The following is a 17,400-nucleotide window of genomic DNA, read 5'->3' as shown; positions in this document are numbered from 1 at the left end:
ACCATTTTCCTCTTTTGATTTTCCACTAATTTACTGCTTCAGTTAAACTTGCTCCATTCTAAAAGTTATAAAATAAAATGGAAAGTATTTGATTAGTTAAAATAGAATCACATTGAATTCAACATTATTCACTTTTATTGAAACAACTTTAATTATTAAAACAAATGAACAGTGGCATAAAATGTCCTGTTTCTGTCCAATTCCACTACTGGAAAACACTGGTGGGTTTTGAAAACAGGTGGTATATTGGTTGCGGTCCAAGTAAAAAAAAAAAAAAAAAAGTCATGAGGTTCAGTTCGTTCACATACTGGTCCAAGTTTCAACATCAGAGCTCCCTGTGTGGCCCTGGAGTCGTCTCCGATGCTTCAGACTCCTCCTTTTCATCTACAGACAAAGGAAGGAAAAAGGTGAGAGTAGTGCTACCAACGGTGAAATGTTTGAGTATTTAACACATTGACCCTCACCGCTTTGTTGGACACACTCGCCATCTTTCTCCTCATAGCCACTGGAGCAGATGCAGATGAAGCTGCCTTTACTGTTGACACACTCCTGGTTCTCCTTCACACACGCAGGGTCCGACTGTGAACATTCATCAATATCTAGAAAACAAGTACAGCAATAAGCAAAAGATAACTGTAAAAATGACTCTGTACACATGGTAATACAGTTCTTTTCCTCAATAATTTACAATCTACTAAAATATTTCCATCCTACCAGTGCAGGTTCCTTCTACATCCTGGTACCCTTCAGCACAAGCCTGGCACTCATCAGGACCACCTCCAGTGCAGCCGGTGCACGCCTCGTCACAACCTGTATGAGTTCAAGCCGATCAAAACTAATTAATTCAATGTTCAGCTGCTGTGAAAAGATTGAAAATATTGTGATTATTTTATTATTTCTGAATTTTTTCCCCCTTTAATCTGAGGAAACTAATCTGAACCTTACCATTGCAGGAGTAGGAACCTTCAGTGTTAAGGCAGTATTGATCCTCTTTGCACGGTGAGGGCTCTTTGGCACACTCGTTCACATCTGCAAATCATTTGGCCGACAACACAAATCTATCAGTTTCAAAATGTGCAACCCTACACCAAGTCTTTCTTTATAATTAAATCCCACATAGGGTCTGCAGAACAGGACGGTGTTCCTCCTACCGACACAAGCTTCTTGGTCATCCTCCTCCCAGCCCTCCTTGCACTCGTCACAGTCCTGATTGGTTGCGCCGGTGCAGGTCTTGCACGACGTGTCGCACTCTATGGGAGGATGTAGACCCTGAATCACTGACCAGTTCACTGAACCATGTCGATTCCTGTACAAGTTAGCCTAAAGTTTACCTGTACACAAAGAGAAGGTATCGTTTCTGACTTCGTTGAAATACCCGTCGACGCAGTCCAAGCAGAACTCCCCCTTATAGGCGTGGTCACAGCTGCACTTCCCGTTGCCTCCGCGGGTCCCGTCGCCGTCACACACCCCGTTTCCGTGACACGGCCTCTCCGAGCCCCCTATACAAGCTTCAGAAACAAAATTATTATTATCATTGGTGCGTCAAATATTACAGCCAGATCTATTCTTCCTCTGGTTTCATTAGAATAGTTCCTTACCATTGCAGTCAGGTCCAAATGTTCCCTTTGGACAGCAGACCTTGATAGTGTCTATGCAGAACCATTTATGCAGATCTGGATGTTTGGTTTTCCTGCATCGCAGAAGGGGATGAAATGGGGAGAGGTGGGCTTCAATTAATGCAGAAACTTACTGCAAAAACTTGTGAACTGATCGTGAAATAATTCAGGTACAAAAAGGTCCCAGATTAGATAATTGCTTATGTTTAAACACTTTTTTGAACATTATCTCATGCTCATTGACAGGTCCTTTGTCAATCTCACCAGACACCCACTTTTTAAACCACCAGGTCTCGAATTGCTCCTCGTGTTCCTCCACCATGCGGTTGCACTCAAAGCTGCTGCTATCACACAGATCCTCCAAGATCTCCATCAGGCGAATCTCACTGCAGGAAGACAGACATAGATATATCCACACAGGGCATAGAGGAAAAGGAAGTGACTAGTTAAAGTAAAGGTTCTCCATTCGGTGCAACCTTGTTGTTTAATGATCTGTTATCTAAAAGCGTAGATAAGCTTCCACTGCCGAGGTCAAACGGCTCTGCATCAGGTTGACCTGGAGTTAGCAGAGGACAGCACGATCTGGACTCGTCTCACCTTGTCTCATACTTGGACAGCTTTCTCTCCTCCCACGCTGTGTTGCCTCCTCCAAAGTTCTGCTTTGCTGTTCTGTCATAGCCCTGAAAAAAAAGAGAGAAGAAAACCACAAACCCAAATTATTTATACCAAATGGAAAGAGGAAGAGGTTTTGCACGTAGATCAATGAGGTCGACTTATCAGATATGCCTTACTGGTGACATTGGTTTATAGTCTAATACTGATTCATCTTCTCAAAGTTCACACCTGACCTTTCTGCTGTGTTCATGGTGCAGTTTGTTTATAAAGTTTTCCAAACAAACGTTTGTGATAAGCCGGATTTTAGCAATAATTGACAGCAATTTCTAAAAGCAGTTAACTGCGCTGAATTGTATTTAGGGATGTCAGATTAAAAGGGACTGAGCATAAATGCCCGTCACATATTTAAAGCAAAAAGCAGAAATTAAATGCATTAAGGCGTGTATGCATTTCCTTTCACCTGACAGTTATGCCTAAAATACTATTTTGTTCCATGATACTGAATAGTGTAGCACGGCAGTGCAAGCAAGACGAGTGTTTTGAAAAGATCTCTGACCTTGTTGAAGTTCTCAGTAATTTGATGGCAGGTGCTGCAGGCGCTTTTTAAATCTCTCTTGGTGTCGCCGGCTTGAAAAAGCAAAACAAGAATAATGGAGCAGGAGAGGAGCCGCATCTGTGGAAGGCAAGGGGACAGCATCTCTCACCCAAACAGACTCAATCACGCTATCATGACAGTAGCACCCTTCACTAACTGGTATACACCTAGCTATAAAGTTCTGTAACGGTTGGATACATTTAAATGAACTATTCTAACATCAAACTTAAGATAATTGTATCTATGCAAAGCGCAGCTAAGTAGTATTTACATGCCGGTTGTAGAAAAAAAAAGATGCTTTTCTAGTTTTCCGCGTCAGCCTCTAAGGTTGATTGTGGCTTGTAGTAATTGGTGAAAAGGTCTGTCAATCATTAAAACAACCAATCACAAGCCGCCACGAGCGGGACATAAAATCTAGCCACACGTGGAAAATTTAGGAAACCTATTTGTTTTATTCAAAAACATATTTTTTAATTTTAGAAAACCTCTTTATTGCAATACCAACTAGGTACTGACACGTTTTGGGATAAAACAAATAATATCTAGCGACTTCAACGCGTGTTGAGAGCGTTCGCTTCCTGTGTTGACCGGAAGTAAAATCGTCGGCTCGCCAGCTGTCATGGCGGAGAAGAAGAATGTTTGGGGGAAACCTTTGCTGTTTTTGTTAATTTCTCTGAGTTTCCTGCATTTATTAATTTGCCCCTTCACGAAAGTCGAAGAAAGCTTTAATTTACAGGCGACGCACGACATTCTGTACCACAGACTTGATTTTGACAAGGTAAGCAGACTTTCAATGATGTAGACTGTAAATCACACGCATGCGCACAGAAGAGACAAACCAAAACGCCCTTTAAACAACTAATTGCTTAAATGTCAACAGTTCATGCCACTACTTTGGCTGTTATCATAGTACAAATAAAGGATATCTTCATATTAAAATAAATACTTTTAAAAATGCAATTTCCGTAAAACTTGCATTTTATTTATTTTTACTTGATTTGAAGTTTAGGTTTAATAGAACTTGTGCAAGATGGATAACATTTTTCTGACACATTTTGTTATATATATAAAAAAGAAAAGTTAAAAAAAAGAAAACCTTAGCAAGAAATAAGAAACTTGCATCTTGTAAATTACATATGGCAATATTAATGTTTGTGACAGTACTGATTTTATAAGGAATGTAAATATTTAAACAAGATTGTTGTTTAAAATTGGTGTAACAAATGTCTGTTTTCATGGTTTGATGGTTTTAAGTTGGAAAATGAAAATTTTTTAGTCTGTATATTTTTTAAAAGTGAATTGTTTTCATTATGTTTTCAGTGCACTGGAAACTATAAAATATTACTTCTCTCTCAGTATGACCATCATGAATTCCCTGGAGTTGTGCCGCGTACTTTTCTCGGACCCCTGTTCCTCTCCACGCTCTGCTCCCCGCTTGTTTCTTTATCATCTCTGCTGGAGGCACCTAAGTTCTACACTCAGTATATAGGTAAGGAAACAAAAGACAATGACTGCTTTAACTTGAATGTGAGGATTTCTAATGTACGTTCTGCTCAGTCCGAGCTTCACTGGGCTTTTGCGTGATCGGCGCTCTGTGGCATATGCAGAAAGAAGTGCGGAGGCAGTTTGGCTCCACAGTTGCGTGTCTTTTCTGCCTGACCTGTGCCTCCCAGTTCCACCTCATGTTCTACAGCACCAGGACACTCCCCAATGTCTTTGCACTGCCAATAGGTACGCTACACTAACATCTTTACCGAAGGAATCTTGGTACATCTCTTTCTTTATGGTTGCAAAATTCCTCCCAAAGTTCTTGTAGCGTTCACGTCTTGGATGGCTCAGAAACATGGCTGGTTCATCAGACTCTCCGCTTTGGTCATCATCGTGATCCGGTCTGAGCTCTGCATCTTGCTGGGCCTCATGCTGCTGATGGCGCTGCTGAGCAGGAGGCTGGGGCTGCTGCAGCTGATTTACTATGCTGCTCCTGCTGGACTTTTCTCCCTAGGTGAGAGCAGAAATTACAATATCTAATGAGGTGGGCAGAACGTTTAGCATCTCTTAAGGTGGACTGAAAGTAAATTCATTTTTTTATTTGTTTTATCCTTCATAATTGCATACAATTAAACCAGAAATATGTTTGTTTTATGTTTTTGCTGCAGCTCTGACGGTGGCTGTCGACACCTTCTTTTGGAGGAAACTTTTGTGGCCTGAGGGGCAGGTGCTGTGGTACAACACCATTCTTAATAAAAGCTCCAACTGGGGAATATCCTTTTAAAGGGAACCTATAATGTAGACGTCATATTTTGCTTTTTGGACTTCCATTTGGGTTTCTACTGCTTCTAAAAACAATCCAAGTGCTTAAAAAAAAAACATACAGAGCCGTCTTTTGGCAGTAAATTCTTTTTTTGCTTTTCTAGAAAATGAGCCGTTTCAAAAACTTATGGAATATAATGTCACAAACCAGCAGGCACTGACCCTCACCTAGCAACCCCGGCGAAGGATCTGCTTGAACCTAGCAGCTCAAGCTGATCTCCAGCACGTTTGGTCAGCTGGATTTACCTCTATATGCGCTGTACAATGGCTGCTGGAAAAGACAAGTGTTTTGTGTGTTGACTTACCATCCAGAAACCACTTGCTGAATTTTTGTTTGTTGTGCTTTTCAAAGAAGTGCTATTGAATAATTGAGTATCTGTCTGCAGCCATTTTCATGCGCAAGTGTAAAAGTTGAGTTGGGGGGGCGGGGCCAACAGCAGTTTGTTTGGATTTAAAGTGACAGAGACCTCAAAAAACAGCTCATTATCAAAGAATGATTTTGTGCAAACAATGCAACGAACATGATTTGTATAGGGGAAAAATGTACAACTGTCTTCAGTTTTTTTGTTTTAAAATGGAAATCCTAATGATTTCCCCAAATAGTTATTTTCTGTCTAACTCCCAAGTTCTCCCTAACTCCTCTCTCCATTAAACCTCGCCCTTTTTGTGGTATTTTTACTCCGCCGTGCCTCGGGTCCTGGGCTGCTCGCTGCTCTTCGTGCCTCTCGGCCTCCTGGACAGGCGGGTTAGGCTGCTGCTGCTCCCCACAGTTGGCTTCATCCTCGTCTATTCGCTGCTGCCTCACAAGGAGATGCGTTTCATTATTTACACTTTCCCTGTGCTCAATTTGGCCGCTGCACGCGGGTGTTCCTTCATGCAAGTTAAAGTTTATTTAAAAAAATCTTATATCGAGTTATATATATTTCATTCATTTTTCCCTCTTTGTTTTGCTTCAGATTGTGCAACTATCAGAAATCCTGGATGTACAAACTGGGCTCTGCAGTTGTGGTTGGCCAGCTGTTGATCAACTCATCATACACTTTCCTTTGCCTGTATGTTTCCCATCACAACTACCCGGGCGGCAAGGGAATCCAGGAACTACACAGGCTGTTTCCAGCCACAGCAGGTCACAACCGCAATTAAGTAACCTTATTTCCTAATATTAACACACACTTCTGGAATTTTAACGTGGTGCGCACATTTTTCCTCTCCCCTCCCCCAGATGTCTTTGTTCACATTGACACCTTTGCTGCTGAAACAGGAGTGTCACGCTTCTTAGAGCAAAACAAAAACTGGAGGTAAGTGTTGTGTAAACATTGCCCATCACTGTTATTGACACCCCTGCTAAAGAAATGTAAAAAGCATTCAATTAAACACATTAAATACAATTCCATGCTGCTGAAATAAGGAAGAAATTTGGGTCCTGTTGCAGTGTCAGTTGTTTATAATGTTTTAATCATTCTCAAACTGTAGCATCATCATTTCTCCAAGGAAACAAGCTATTTAGTTATTTTCTTCTACTATTTTATCACTTATAAAATCACATTTTCTTTGTAAAAATGGCATGCTTCCCTATTTTTCCTGTTTTGGAGAGGGGTTAATAGAAATAAGCCTTTATGTTATATAAGTTTCTTATTTCTTCCTACTCCTTTTTGAGCATGTCAAGATTATTGTGGTACAAAAATGTCTTTTGCATTCCTTGTTCATGTGTGTGATTTTATACTTCTAAATATTCGAGATAAATAAATAAATCCTTATATTTATGTCCCAAGGAAACAGGCAAGTAGCTGTCTTTTTCTTGCCATTTTCTGACTGAAAATGATGAACACACAAGCTCCTTGAACGGCATGGTTTCTTGTCATTTTGAATATTGGGTTTAGAATCAGGACTGTCACATAATGACACCCTAAAGAAATGAGAAGTTTTGCTACTTAATGCAACTTCTATGACGCTGCACTTTAAAAGATAAACTCTTCATTTAAATGTTTCATATTTACTTATTTTGAAGGAAAAAATCAATTATCTCTAATCACTCCCCTCTCCAGTTTTTTTTTTTTTCACTGTGAAATTTTGCTACAAGGTCAATCATTTTGATGCTTTTTACAAATCTTTATCAGATACCAGTGAATTGCGGGAGGGTGCTACTTTTGTGCCATGACATAAAAACGCCCCTCATTTTGGTTATCTTTTTAATAAATAGTCTTCAATTCTACAGATACGACAAAAGAGAAGACATAAACAGCACAAGCCCTGAGCTCCAGGTTTACTCACACCTGTTAATGGAGGCAAACATCACCAAGATACAGCAGCTGCACAACACTCATAAGCCTCTGGTCTACGTCGAAGGTTTCAACAACATCGCCTTTAGCACAGCTCACTTCCCACCTGTCAGAGTTCACCTAGCGAGGAAAGCTGTGCTGATGCAGAGCAAGACTTGGGAGGGCACACCAAGAGAAACATGAGCTGAAATATAATTTAGAACTATAAGGTGACCAAAGACGATTAAAAATCATGCTGCTAGGTTGATAAAAAAAAAATGTCTTGGTGTCACATACCAGCACAGATCGTCTATGATCTTCTGCCCCAGCAAACGCATCCAGCTGTTGTTTACACCAGAGAATCATTTATATATTTTGACTTGTAAATGAATAAAGCCAAACAGAGAAAATGAAAGCATGTTGTTATCCTTAGAGAGTTCAGGACATTTTGGAGAGGGGTGGTATAAACCCAGAGTGGTCGGTGCTGGAGATTAAAGCTAACGGCTTTAATTGGTTTGAGGCCAAACCAAATGTTTGTAGCCTTAAATAACATCCTAAAAATGTAATTTGCTTTGTGTAATTGCTAAAATTGATAACTCTGCATTGGATAATTGTTTTCACAGGAATTACAGGTGGTGCAACAGCAATAATCTTCCTGTTTGAAACACTAAATGGGACCAAAATATCTAAGATTAACCACATTATAAAGCAGTGGGTGACCTTGTTTCTTAATGGCTCACATAAGCAACCAGAGAGCCGAACGCAGCACAGTCTTTGTCAGTAACGTAACGGGAACTAAACGTTATCAAGATTAACAAATTTTCCTTCTACAAAAATGTCAATTGAGCAATATCCTATTTTTGTGAATTTGTAACCTTATTTGAAGTTTAAGTAGAATGAGCTGACATTTCTTAAGAGTACATCTCTAAATGGAAATATTTCTGAAGGTGCTGATGTAGCTCTGGAAATCAGGAATAAATAAATAAGTAAATAAAAATGCTGCCTTTAAAATTAGATTTTTTTTTATTTTTTTTAAACGGTTACATTCTTGAAAATGTCCTGGAAAAAAGCTAACAAATTTAAGGTAGCATTTCCTTAAACTCATTTCACCCTTTTATACCAGTTATTGTGAGCTGAAACATGTTAGATGCTCAATGCCAAACTAAACTGGACCTATGCTAAATGAAGGCAAGCGTCACCTACTGCAGGTAAAAAGATACCTGAAAAACTAAATAAATAAAAACTCCCTCTATAAATCCTGAACTAACCCTTTAAATCATTCAAAACTTCACACCAAAGCTAGAATTAACAAAAAGAGAGAGAATACTGTTCAAGAAAAACCTTTATTTACAAATGACCACAAAATTTGCATGTTTCCAGTCTGAATGCTAAAACGTTTATCAAATTAGGTTCAGAGTCATTTAATATAAAAATGTACAGTACACTGTTAATCAATAATAAACCCATAATTTAATCCCCTGGACATAAACTTAAATTGTGCTTAAGAGACAACTGGTGTATTCCAAAAAACCCACCTTATTCTGAAAATACAGCCACATTATACATCATCTTATTAAAAACATTTCAGTGAGTTAAAAAAACAAACAAACAAAAAATATTTCTAAGTGACAGTACCGTAAGCCTCAAATTTACAAAGAAAAATTAAATAGCATTAACTTAAAACATCTTTCAGTCACAGCATTTGTTTTTGGGCCAAGTTGTCATTCTGAAAATAATATTCCTTGCATCTATGTTTAATTAAAGAAAAAAAAAAAAAAACAGATCCTGATGCAATCAGCACAATTTATATAATATTTACAGCATTTTGACCTGAAGTAGTTTTGGTTAAGGCACAAGGAGAGAGTAGACAACAGAAAAAAACAACAAGAACAAAAGATTATAACCAAACACACCATCACTATCCCCCTACAGCTAAAAAAAAAAAAAAAAAGAAAATCCCTCCCTGATACACTTCTCACTGAGACGTTTCATCACAACAGCTCCAAGTGTTTAACAGTAGTACACAATACAAGAAACCCTCAATCTGGCCTTTGCATTAAGAATCAGTGTATGAAACCCTATCTTACAATTAGCCCCACACAAGCCCACCCATTTCACAGCTATGCAACTTGGTCCTTGATAGAACAGTTTTCAAATTAATATTCAGTAATGTTCAGTACTGAAAATAGATCAAGGGGAGGTTGACCTTAAGGAACAGCAGTCCCTCTATGTTGTCCAGCATTGGCCTGGGCTGGTTTAGAGCACAGTTGACGCCGGCGGTGCTGAACAGCGTCTCTGCTGGGACGATGGTGGGAGGGCAGGCCACGTAACGGGCGGCTACTTTGGCAAGATCGGGCCACAGGAACTTTTTCAGGTTCCAATAGTCGAGGGGGTCACAGCTTTGATCTAAGATGTCTTCCTCCAAATACTCCAGCACTACCATCTCTGCGGACTTTTCCTCCTCGTCCTCTTCTTTTATGTTTTGCCTGAATTCAGGCATCAAGGGCCAGAGGTTGTCTCTGGTTGAGTGGGGGTTGTCGGAGGAAACGGGGTCCTCGTCGCAGCCGTTGGGGAGGAGAGAGCTAACTGGAACTGAGGTAGAAGAGGACAAGTCCAGCTCCTGGATCAGATCTTGTTTGCAACGCTCGGCTTCCTCCTCTGTGAACAGTGATGTTTTGTATCTCGGGTCCAACATGGTGGCCCAGGTATAACGTGGGTCTTGCAGAGTAGCCGACATCCTGTTCATCATTGCTTCCTTTAGAGACATCAGCATATTATCGATGCCAACAGTCTCATCAAACAAAAGATCTATTTTCCTGGTGAGAATGTGAATGAGCGGTATGACTTGGCCCAGAGTGGCAGTGCGGTTGCTCAGCTCCCTGCTGGCCACTTCAAAGGGTTTCAGTGCGTTGCAGACTGAGAGCATCACCTCCCACTGGTCAAAGCTGATTATTTCCCTGAAATTGCACTCTATCGACAAGTCGTCGATAGCTACCTTCTGCTCAACCAGGCGTTCCAGCATGAAGAAGGACGTCATCCACTTGGATGGAACGTCCTGTATCAGCTGGTTTTCTGGCAGCTGGTGAGTCTTTTGGAGCTCGGCCAGTCTTTCTTTTGCATTCGCCGAACGGTGCACACGTTCACAGATCTTTCGCGCTATGCTCAGAAGGTTCTGAACCAATCTCTGGCTTTTTATGGCTTCGCTTACAATGAGGTCTATGGTGTGTCCAAAACACTGCACGGTGACATGGCCATGCTCCTCCAAGGTATTTTTGATGGTGTCGTTATCTGTTACTGTGAATCCCTTCTTCAGCCCTGGTGAGGTGATCCAATTGTCCCACAGGTACTCAAGCTGCTTTGGGATGTCGTGCATATCTTGATCACAATCTATTTGCGAGACACTTAGGAGAGCTGAACAGTGGAAGTCTTGACCTTGAGGTCGGAGATTTGACTCGTATGCTGCCCAGTGAGCCGTAAGGGTCAAGTATTCTCTTGTCTGGCTGCTGACCCAAATACTTGTTGTGAAGTGGACAACGCCGCCTTCGGCCTCTTTTAGGTGGGTCAGCACAACATCTTTCACCTTATTGTACATTTCTGGTATGGCGGTGCTGGTAAAGTAAGAAGAAGGTGGAAGAGAATACTGAGGCTGGAGGAACTCTATCAGTCTAGTCAGTCCAGAATTCTCTACCATAGCTGATGGCTGAAGATCCAGTGCGAGCATTTCCGCAATAAGCTTGGTGGTTTTTTTGGCAACCGGGTGGTGTTCATCAAACCTCACACAGCTTTGCTCTGACTGATAAACGGTGTCTTCCACCGGCTCTTGTTTAATGCGAACTTCAGCAGACGGCACAACACCTGAGATAGAACTGTTACTTTCGAGAAAATGTCCATGGAACCTCTGCATGTGCCTGAAGAGGCAGCTCGTGCCGAGGTTCGTAGTCTTTTTGCCTCTGCTAATTGTGCGGCTACAGTGCAAACAATTCACCTTGGTGGGATCGGTGTCGGAAATGGAGAAATGATTCCACAGTTTTGACGTCCTTTTGCTGAAAACGGGCAGGTTTGGGGTTTTTTTGTCAATGCCAGAGTCGTCAGCTTCTTTGGCTGAGACTGGATCCGTTGAGGTGAGCATGGCGTAGGGGTGAGGGAACGATTCCTTCTCGTCTGTGCTTTTTTGGTTTTTCATGACGTCTGGGTGACGTCTCATCAGATGCCTCATCAGGCAACTTGTGCCAAAGTCGCCCCGCTTGCCCCGACTAATGACACAAGGACAGTAACGGCACAGTGCTTTTAACTGGTCAACTGGCGACACTATGAAATGTTGCCACACTTCAGATTTCACCCGTTTCATAAGCTTTTTATTCTGTTGGAAAACTAAATGGTTCTGACTGAGGCTGGGGCCTTCAGAGAGGTATGGTGAGGAAGTCAGTGGTGTATCAGCCCCCTGAGTTTTAAATAAGTTAAAAGAGGAATCCTGCCCTGAGAGATGCATAAGGTCTCTCTCCTCCTTAATAAACATGCTTTCCTCTAAGCTTTGGGGTAGTTCATCTGATAGGGTCTCTGGGGAGGAGATAAGAAAGGGTGGCTCTTTTTTAATTTCCAGTGCATCATGTGAGCGGGACAGCAGCGAGGGTGGGTTTGTATAGGGTGGTGGAATGTGGTTGCCATGTCCGTTTTCCTCGATCACAACCTCTTTGTGGGCTCTCCACATGTGACGAATGAGACAGCTTGTCCCGAGATCTTTTCCGTTTTTACCCCTACTGAATTCATTCATGCAGTGGATACACACAGCTTTGGAATTGTCTGCAGGTGACAAGTAGAAATGCTTCCACACGGCCGACCTGCGACGGGAACTGGCGCCCTTAGGGGTTCCCGGAGGGCGCTCGGGTCCTCCGTCTAATAAGTCGTCGTTGTTTTCGCTGGAATGTGAGGATGGAAAGGGTGGAAGGATACTACTCAGAGGGTCGACGTTTGTAAACTGTTCCATTTTTTGTTCGACTTTGGGCAGCACTTCTTTGGATGACGGGCTTGAATTTTCAGCTGAGGATGTGGACGGTGACGTGTTCTTTGAGGGAGAAGTAAAAAAGTCTCCGTTTTTTGGTGAACCTGGGGAGGGAGGTATCAACGATGAGGGAAAAAGAGGCAGGCTTGAGAAGGATGCATCTGTGCCGTCCTGTATAAGCACAGTCGGGTGAGCCCTTCGTACGTGCCTCATCAAACAACTCGTGCTGAGGTCTTTTTCGTTCTTGCCCCGACTGAACTCTTTCATGCAGTATAGACAGATTGCTTTGGTATTGTCCCGTGGCGAAATGAAGAAGTGATTCCACGCTTGAGATTTTTTCCTCGGGTTGCCATGACCCCTCATCGACGACAAAAGACTTTGAGTGACGGCATCCATGGCAACATCATAAAGGGTGCTTGTGTATCCGCTAAATAAATTACTATAGTCATCACAGTCTCGGGTTAGAAAAGGGGCAATGGCGCCACCAAATGCTAGCCTTTCGTCATCTGGCATTTCCTCTTCCATCCCATTTGCATCCCCAATATGATCTTTGACACTTTCACTCAGTCCACCACCGTTTGGATACTTCTCAGTGTCTATATGTCCATCATTGAGGGACGATGGAGCAATGTCACATACTTTCTCCAAGTCTAACCGTTTGTCTACCTGAGAAGATAAATGGAAAGTAGGGAGGGAATCTTTATCCAGTGTTGAGGAGCAGCTTGGCGACTTTGCATCCGTGAGATCGTGAGAATGAAAGCTGTAGGACTTTAACACATAACCTTCCTGTCCCTCGATTTTCAGGCAGGTCCCTTTCGCCTCTCTCTTTTTACTTTCTGCAGAACTGTCAGGCACACAGAAGAAATCCTCACTCAGGCGAGGAATATGCTCCTCTCCGTCCATGGTGGCAGCCCAATCGTTTCTATGGATCAGTCAGGTTTGCGTTGTTGGGTGTAGTCACTTCGTTTCAGCTGCAGTCATTGATAAGGTGCTTCTCAAGCAGGTGTGGTATTGAGCGTGTTGCTTTCGTTGACCCTGAGTGCCTGCTTGTTTCTCTCCATTTATAAATTAAATGTTTTTCACTTCTCTCCACACAACCTACAGAGACAGGGGACAAAAAAAAAAAGATAGAATCAGTGCAAACGGTACAAACTGGATTCCAAAAGCAGGTAATACAAGTGTACCGTAGTGATGCAATCAAACCTGTATGCTTTGCTTTCTTTTTTTTTCCCTCACTAGATCCTGTACAAGGCAAATAAATGAAACCGGTTTGCGAGATTGAAGCCAAACACTAACAGCTTTACAGTGTATTAATGTAACAAAATTGTCATTTAGAAATCATCTAAGTAAAGGGCAGTTATTTCATTTCTATTATTTATACAAATGGCAATATTTTATATAAAGAAACTGAATTAAGTTCAGTTTCGGCTCCAAGTTGTGCAGGTTCTTGGCTCAGTTGTACTTTTCCATTTTTTTTGAATACCAAAATATATTTTTGCAGATAAGTTGTCTAAATCTTTGTGCAAATTGTAGCATTTTCTTATAAATTGGTTAAATTTTGCCTGAAACTGTCTCCGTGAAACCTTGAGTTGAAGGATGGCTGTTGTAGTTGAAATTTCAAATTGATTACAACGGTACGGCTTGATGGCTGTCCGTGTCACAGACCCCCACACTTGGCCGTGTCCCTTAGTTTTTCTTTGTCTCTGCCCACTTTGATGGAATTTAGCCAAACGTCTGGTATTTGCCTTCACTCAGTTTTTAGTGTCACTTTAAGAGGATGTTGCTTTAAAATCAGCTAGAAATCTATACGCAGGTTAGCTAATTGAGGAACTAGTCTGACAAATGAACCATCTAGTTTCTGCTTAACTGATCAATTGTCCATGTTTTGGTTCAATATACCATGCTGGTAAGTCACACATTCAGGTACAAAACGGCCGTATTAGCTTTCCTTCGCTAATACGAATCACACCTTAGAGGCTTTTTGCCTGATGTTCTTTCTGAATATAAAAAAGGAGGACTGCTCACAGCATGCATATCTGGAACATGGATTTGTGGCACATCACTGAGCTAAAACTGGAGCTGGTACTGAAATCAGGAGGGTGCTGCTTAGGCGTAAGGAGATGTCACAAATTCAGATATGTAGAAAATAAACAGGAAGAACAACACCTTCAAGTCTGTTTCAAGATCAAAATATCAAATGTGAAAAATATCATTAAATAATAATGTGTTCTAGAGACAGTGGGAATAGTTGTGGCTCTTATGATTCTAGTTACATCGATTAAATCATGTCCGTTTTTGTGTTACATATTTGTCTAAATAACATGAAATGATTTCTTGAGAAAATTTCATATTGATCTACTCCTGAATGCAATGTTGCATTTTATACTCAAAGCAGAAACAGTTTTTGAATGATAGAAAGCATTAAGCAACTTGGTGTATTCATGTCCAAAATGATGAAGAGGACTACTTCAGGTCACATGAGAGTAACTTTGGGTCAACTGTCAAGAAAATAAGGCACTTTTTTTTTATTGCTTAGCCCTTAATAATCTTCCTCTTCATTCAGAGAATACACATTAATTAGGTGACTCTATACATCAAGCATTTTTAACTGTTTCACACAGTAAAACCTGCAAGAAGTCAACAATTACTTTGTGATTAAACATATTATGAAAGCAGACTTTAAAAAGGAAAAAAAAAAATAATCAACAGTTCTCAGTCTTGTCTGTGGTTATGGTTCTGAATTACTTCAGAACCATAACCACATACAAGCAAACCAGGAAGCAGAGTTCTAAACTACAGAAGCAAAACCAGAACAAAAAGACATGCACAGTATTGCAGGGACTAGTTCCTAACGCAACAAAACGTCTTGCAGTGCTGATTTACATAACAATGAAGCCCGCATAGACCGTAATCTCTAACGGCATTAGCATTAAACTTATAGGCTGAAATGAACATATTGCTGGCTAATTAACTACTCCTGTATATTTTGTGAAATCCTGCAGTCGTAGACAAAAACCTTTCAATTCTGCTTTGTTTGTATTTGGGTTGCAGACATCACAGAAGGTCAGGAACTGAGCCGACCAGCTCATTCTGGTAAACCCTGTGCTAGAATAATAATAATAATAATAATAATAATAATAAAAGAAGCACTTAAGAAGTAAGGATTTAATTAAAAGAAAAAAAAAACATGTATCCAATGAGAGAAAAAAGGAGAATAGTAATACAAATATTCAAAAGAATTTGTGATGTATATTTTATAGACATGTTTTTTCATTCCTTATAGAGAAGTAGCCAGAGATTCTTGTTGACGTTTTCATATAAAAAATTTTGTTTGATTTATGAGAAATTTGTAACTAAACAGCCTAAGTGTCTGCTTGATTATGGCTTTAAGTACATATATTCCAAATATTAAATTATACAATAATTAAGATCCTTTTAAATCAGATTATGGTCCATAAGTCCTAGATTTGTATTTTAATTTTAGGACTTAATTAGAATGACCTGCTGAAAAATAATGCAATCTTCGGCCTGAATAACAGGACTGTTAACACTTCACATTTTTCTGAGGAAAAAGAAAGCCATAAATTATCCCAGAATCTCAGATATATGTCTTGATTTTTCACCTACACACCTGATCTTAGTATCATTTATCTTTTTTTTTATATATAGTCTTTAACAATTCTGACATACAACTATTCTAAACGTCTTCATCCGTAAATATTGAAACTATATATTTTCTTTACAGTATACCAGTACGTGAAACCCATTGGTTTGAAGACTTTAGTTGAAACTGTGTGATCATAACAATGATCAAGCTTTAACAAATTCAATTGATTCATTTTTAACCCCAAACAAAAGCAGTAGTCTGCTGATTTTATGAATACGTTAACACTTTTTTTTTTTTATTATTATATTTTTTTTTTTCTTGGAATCAATCACGACTCCAAACAGAAATCCTTTAAAATGTGAAGTTTTCTTATCGATCACCGGCGGCGAGCTTTCCGGGTTAAGCTTTACGTGCTAGTCAGGAAGATGCGAGAGGACAGCAGAAAATAGCCACGGTTGGCTAGCGATCACCTGCTCATAACAGCCCCACTATAGATCAGTGTGCTTCCCTACCGGCTCTTCCCTTAGCCACAATGAACTCGAGCAGCCACGATCGTTACACTCCTCCAGGCATCACATAAATCCACGATTCACGGAGTAGTGTTAAATATTGTCGGCTATAAGGCTACATCATCAGTAAACACGACGGTGGCTATGTTGGAGCTAATAGTTAGCCAGAAGGCTAATAAACACACAAAAGCAACTCACAGGTAAAGCCGTTCTGACACGTGAAATCTCGCCCCAATACCCACGGCTATGATTCGTTTACACATACACAGGCAGAATTGTCGCTACACTCTTAGATATGCGCCTCGTTATGGTCGGACCGTACTACGTCTGCTAGCTGGTTAGCTGCCAGCTAGGCCACACACAGGACATACAAGCTAACCTGGCAAGGCAGAACCAAGCCGAGCACACGAACCGCACAGGATCCGAATCAGGGAAGCTCTCAACCACGACGTCCCGCCCGCATTAAGCCCCCGTTTTCAGAGCCCCACATCATCCCGGCGTACTTACAGTTCACTCTGACGACGTGATCGCAGGATTTCTGCTGGTAAACGGTTAATTGTGACACATTTGATTGATCCGGAGGGGGGTTCACTTTGTTGCTTTTGTCTCCTGGTTTGCTAGCAGTTCGCGTTCGGCCGGAGAAGCAGCTCCACGCAACGTCGGACGGAAGGAACGCGCTCAGTGATGTCACCGGGCTCAGAGTCTTCATTGTGGCCAAACGGCCGATGACTTGAAAATGTTTGGTGACATCACGCGGCCTCACGATTCCGTTTTCACACTTTTCACTTTTTCTGTGGTCACAAAATGAGAATTGGTTCCATTCAGAAATGGGTTCTTTCATTATTTATCATTGTTTCACAATCATTGTTAATTAAGTTCACCCTCCAAATC

At 40.9% G+C, this 17,400-nt stretch overlaps 3 protein-coding genes across 4 annotated transcripts in view; 1 reads left to right on the top strand and 2 right to left on the bottom strand.

Annotated features, from left to right (window-relative positions):
- Positions 1–117: 117 nt before the first annotated feature.
- creld2 (cysteine-rich with EGF-like domains 2) lies at positions 118–3,179 on the bottom strand. The gene is made up of 10 exons (XM_007577986.2): positions 2,788–3,179; positions 2,214–2,296; positions 1,892–2,002; positions 1,599–1,690; positions 1,332–1,508; positions 1,152–1,250; positions 946–1,029; positions 715–810; positions 465–599; positions 118–384 (listed from the first exon to the last, which is right to left on the bottom strand). The coding sequence occupies exons 1-10, from the start codon at positions 2,926–2,928 to the stop codon at positions 326–328; spliced, it is 1,077 nt and encodes a 358-aa protein (XP_007578048.1). The 5' UTR covers positions 2,929–3,179; the 3' UTR covers positions 118–325.
- A 188-nt stretch (positions 3,180–3,367) lies between these two features.
- The window catches only part of LOC103156044 (bromodomain-containing protein 1), a 29,040-nt gene continuing 15,007 nt past the window's right edge, over positions 3,368–17,400 (top strand). Inside the window, exons 1-9 of the mRNA XM_016663745.1 lie at positions 3,368–3,604; positions 4,183–4,315; positions 4,384–4,557; positions 4,634–4,828; positions 4,983–5,086; positions 5,789–6,012; positions 6,093–6,262; positions 6,359–6,434; positions 7,352–7,482. Coding sequence (XP_016519231.1) covers positions 3,446–3,604; positions 4,183–4,315; positions 4,384–4,557; positions 4,634–4,828; positions 4,983–5,086; positions 5,789–6,012; positions 6,093–6,262; positions 6,359–6,434; positions 7,352–7,482 — 1,366 coding nt within the window. The 5' untranslated portion in view covers positions 3,368–3,445. The remainder of the gene's footprint in view (positions 3,605–4,182; positions 4,316–4,383; positions 4,558–4,633; positions 4,829–4,982; positions 5,087–5,788; positions 6,013–6,092; positions 6,263–6,358; positions 6,435–7,351; positions 7,483–17,400) is intronic.
- On the bottom strand, positions 8,719–17,336 carry zbed4 (zinc finger, BED-type containing 4). Of its 2 annotated transcripts, none has more exons than XM_007577962.2 (2): positions 17,017–17,336; positions 8,719–13,491 (listed from the first exon to the last, which is right to left on the bottom strand). In XM_007577962.2, exon 2 carries the CDS (start codon positions 13,294–13,296, stop codon positions 9,568–9,570), a length of 3,729 nt encoding a protein of 1,242 aa, XP_007578024.1. In that variant the 5' UTR covers positions 13,297–13,491; positions 17,017–17,336; the 3' UTR covers positions 8,719–9,567. The 2 variants fall into 2 exon arrangements, with proteins under 2 accessions (XP_007578024.1, XP_016519240.1); XM_016663754.1 differs by lacking the exon at positions 17,017–17,336 and adding an exon at positions 16,889–16,984.

The sequence above is a fragment of the Poecilia formosa genome, unplaced genomic scaffold, assembly GCF_000485575.1.
Source record: "Poecilia formosa unplaced genomic scaffold, Poecilia_formosa-5.1.2 Scaffold9, whole genome shotgun sequence".
Lineage (NCBI taxonomy): Eukaryota > Metazoa > Chordata > Actinopteri > Cyprinodontiformes > Poeciliidae > Poecilia > Poecilia formosa.
This window is presented reverse-complemented; position numbering and strand designations above follow the sequence as displayed.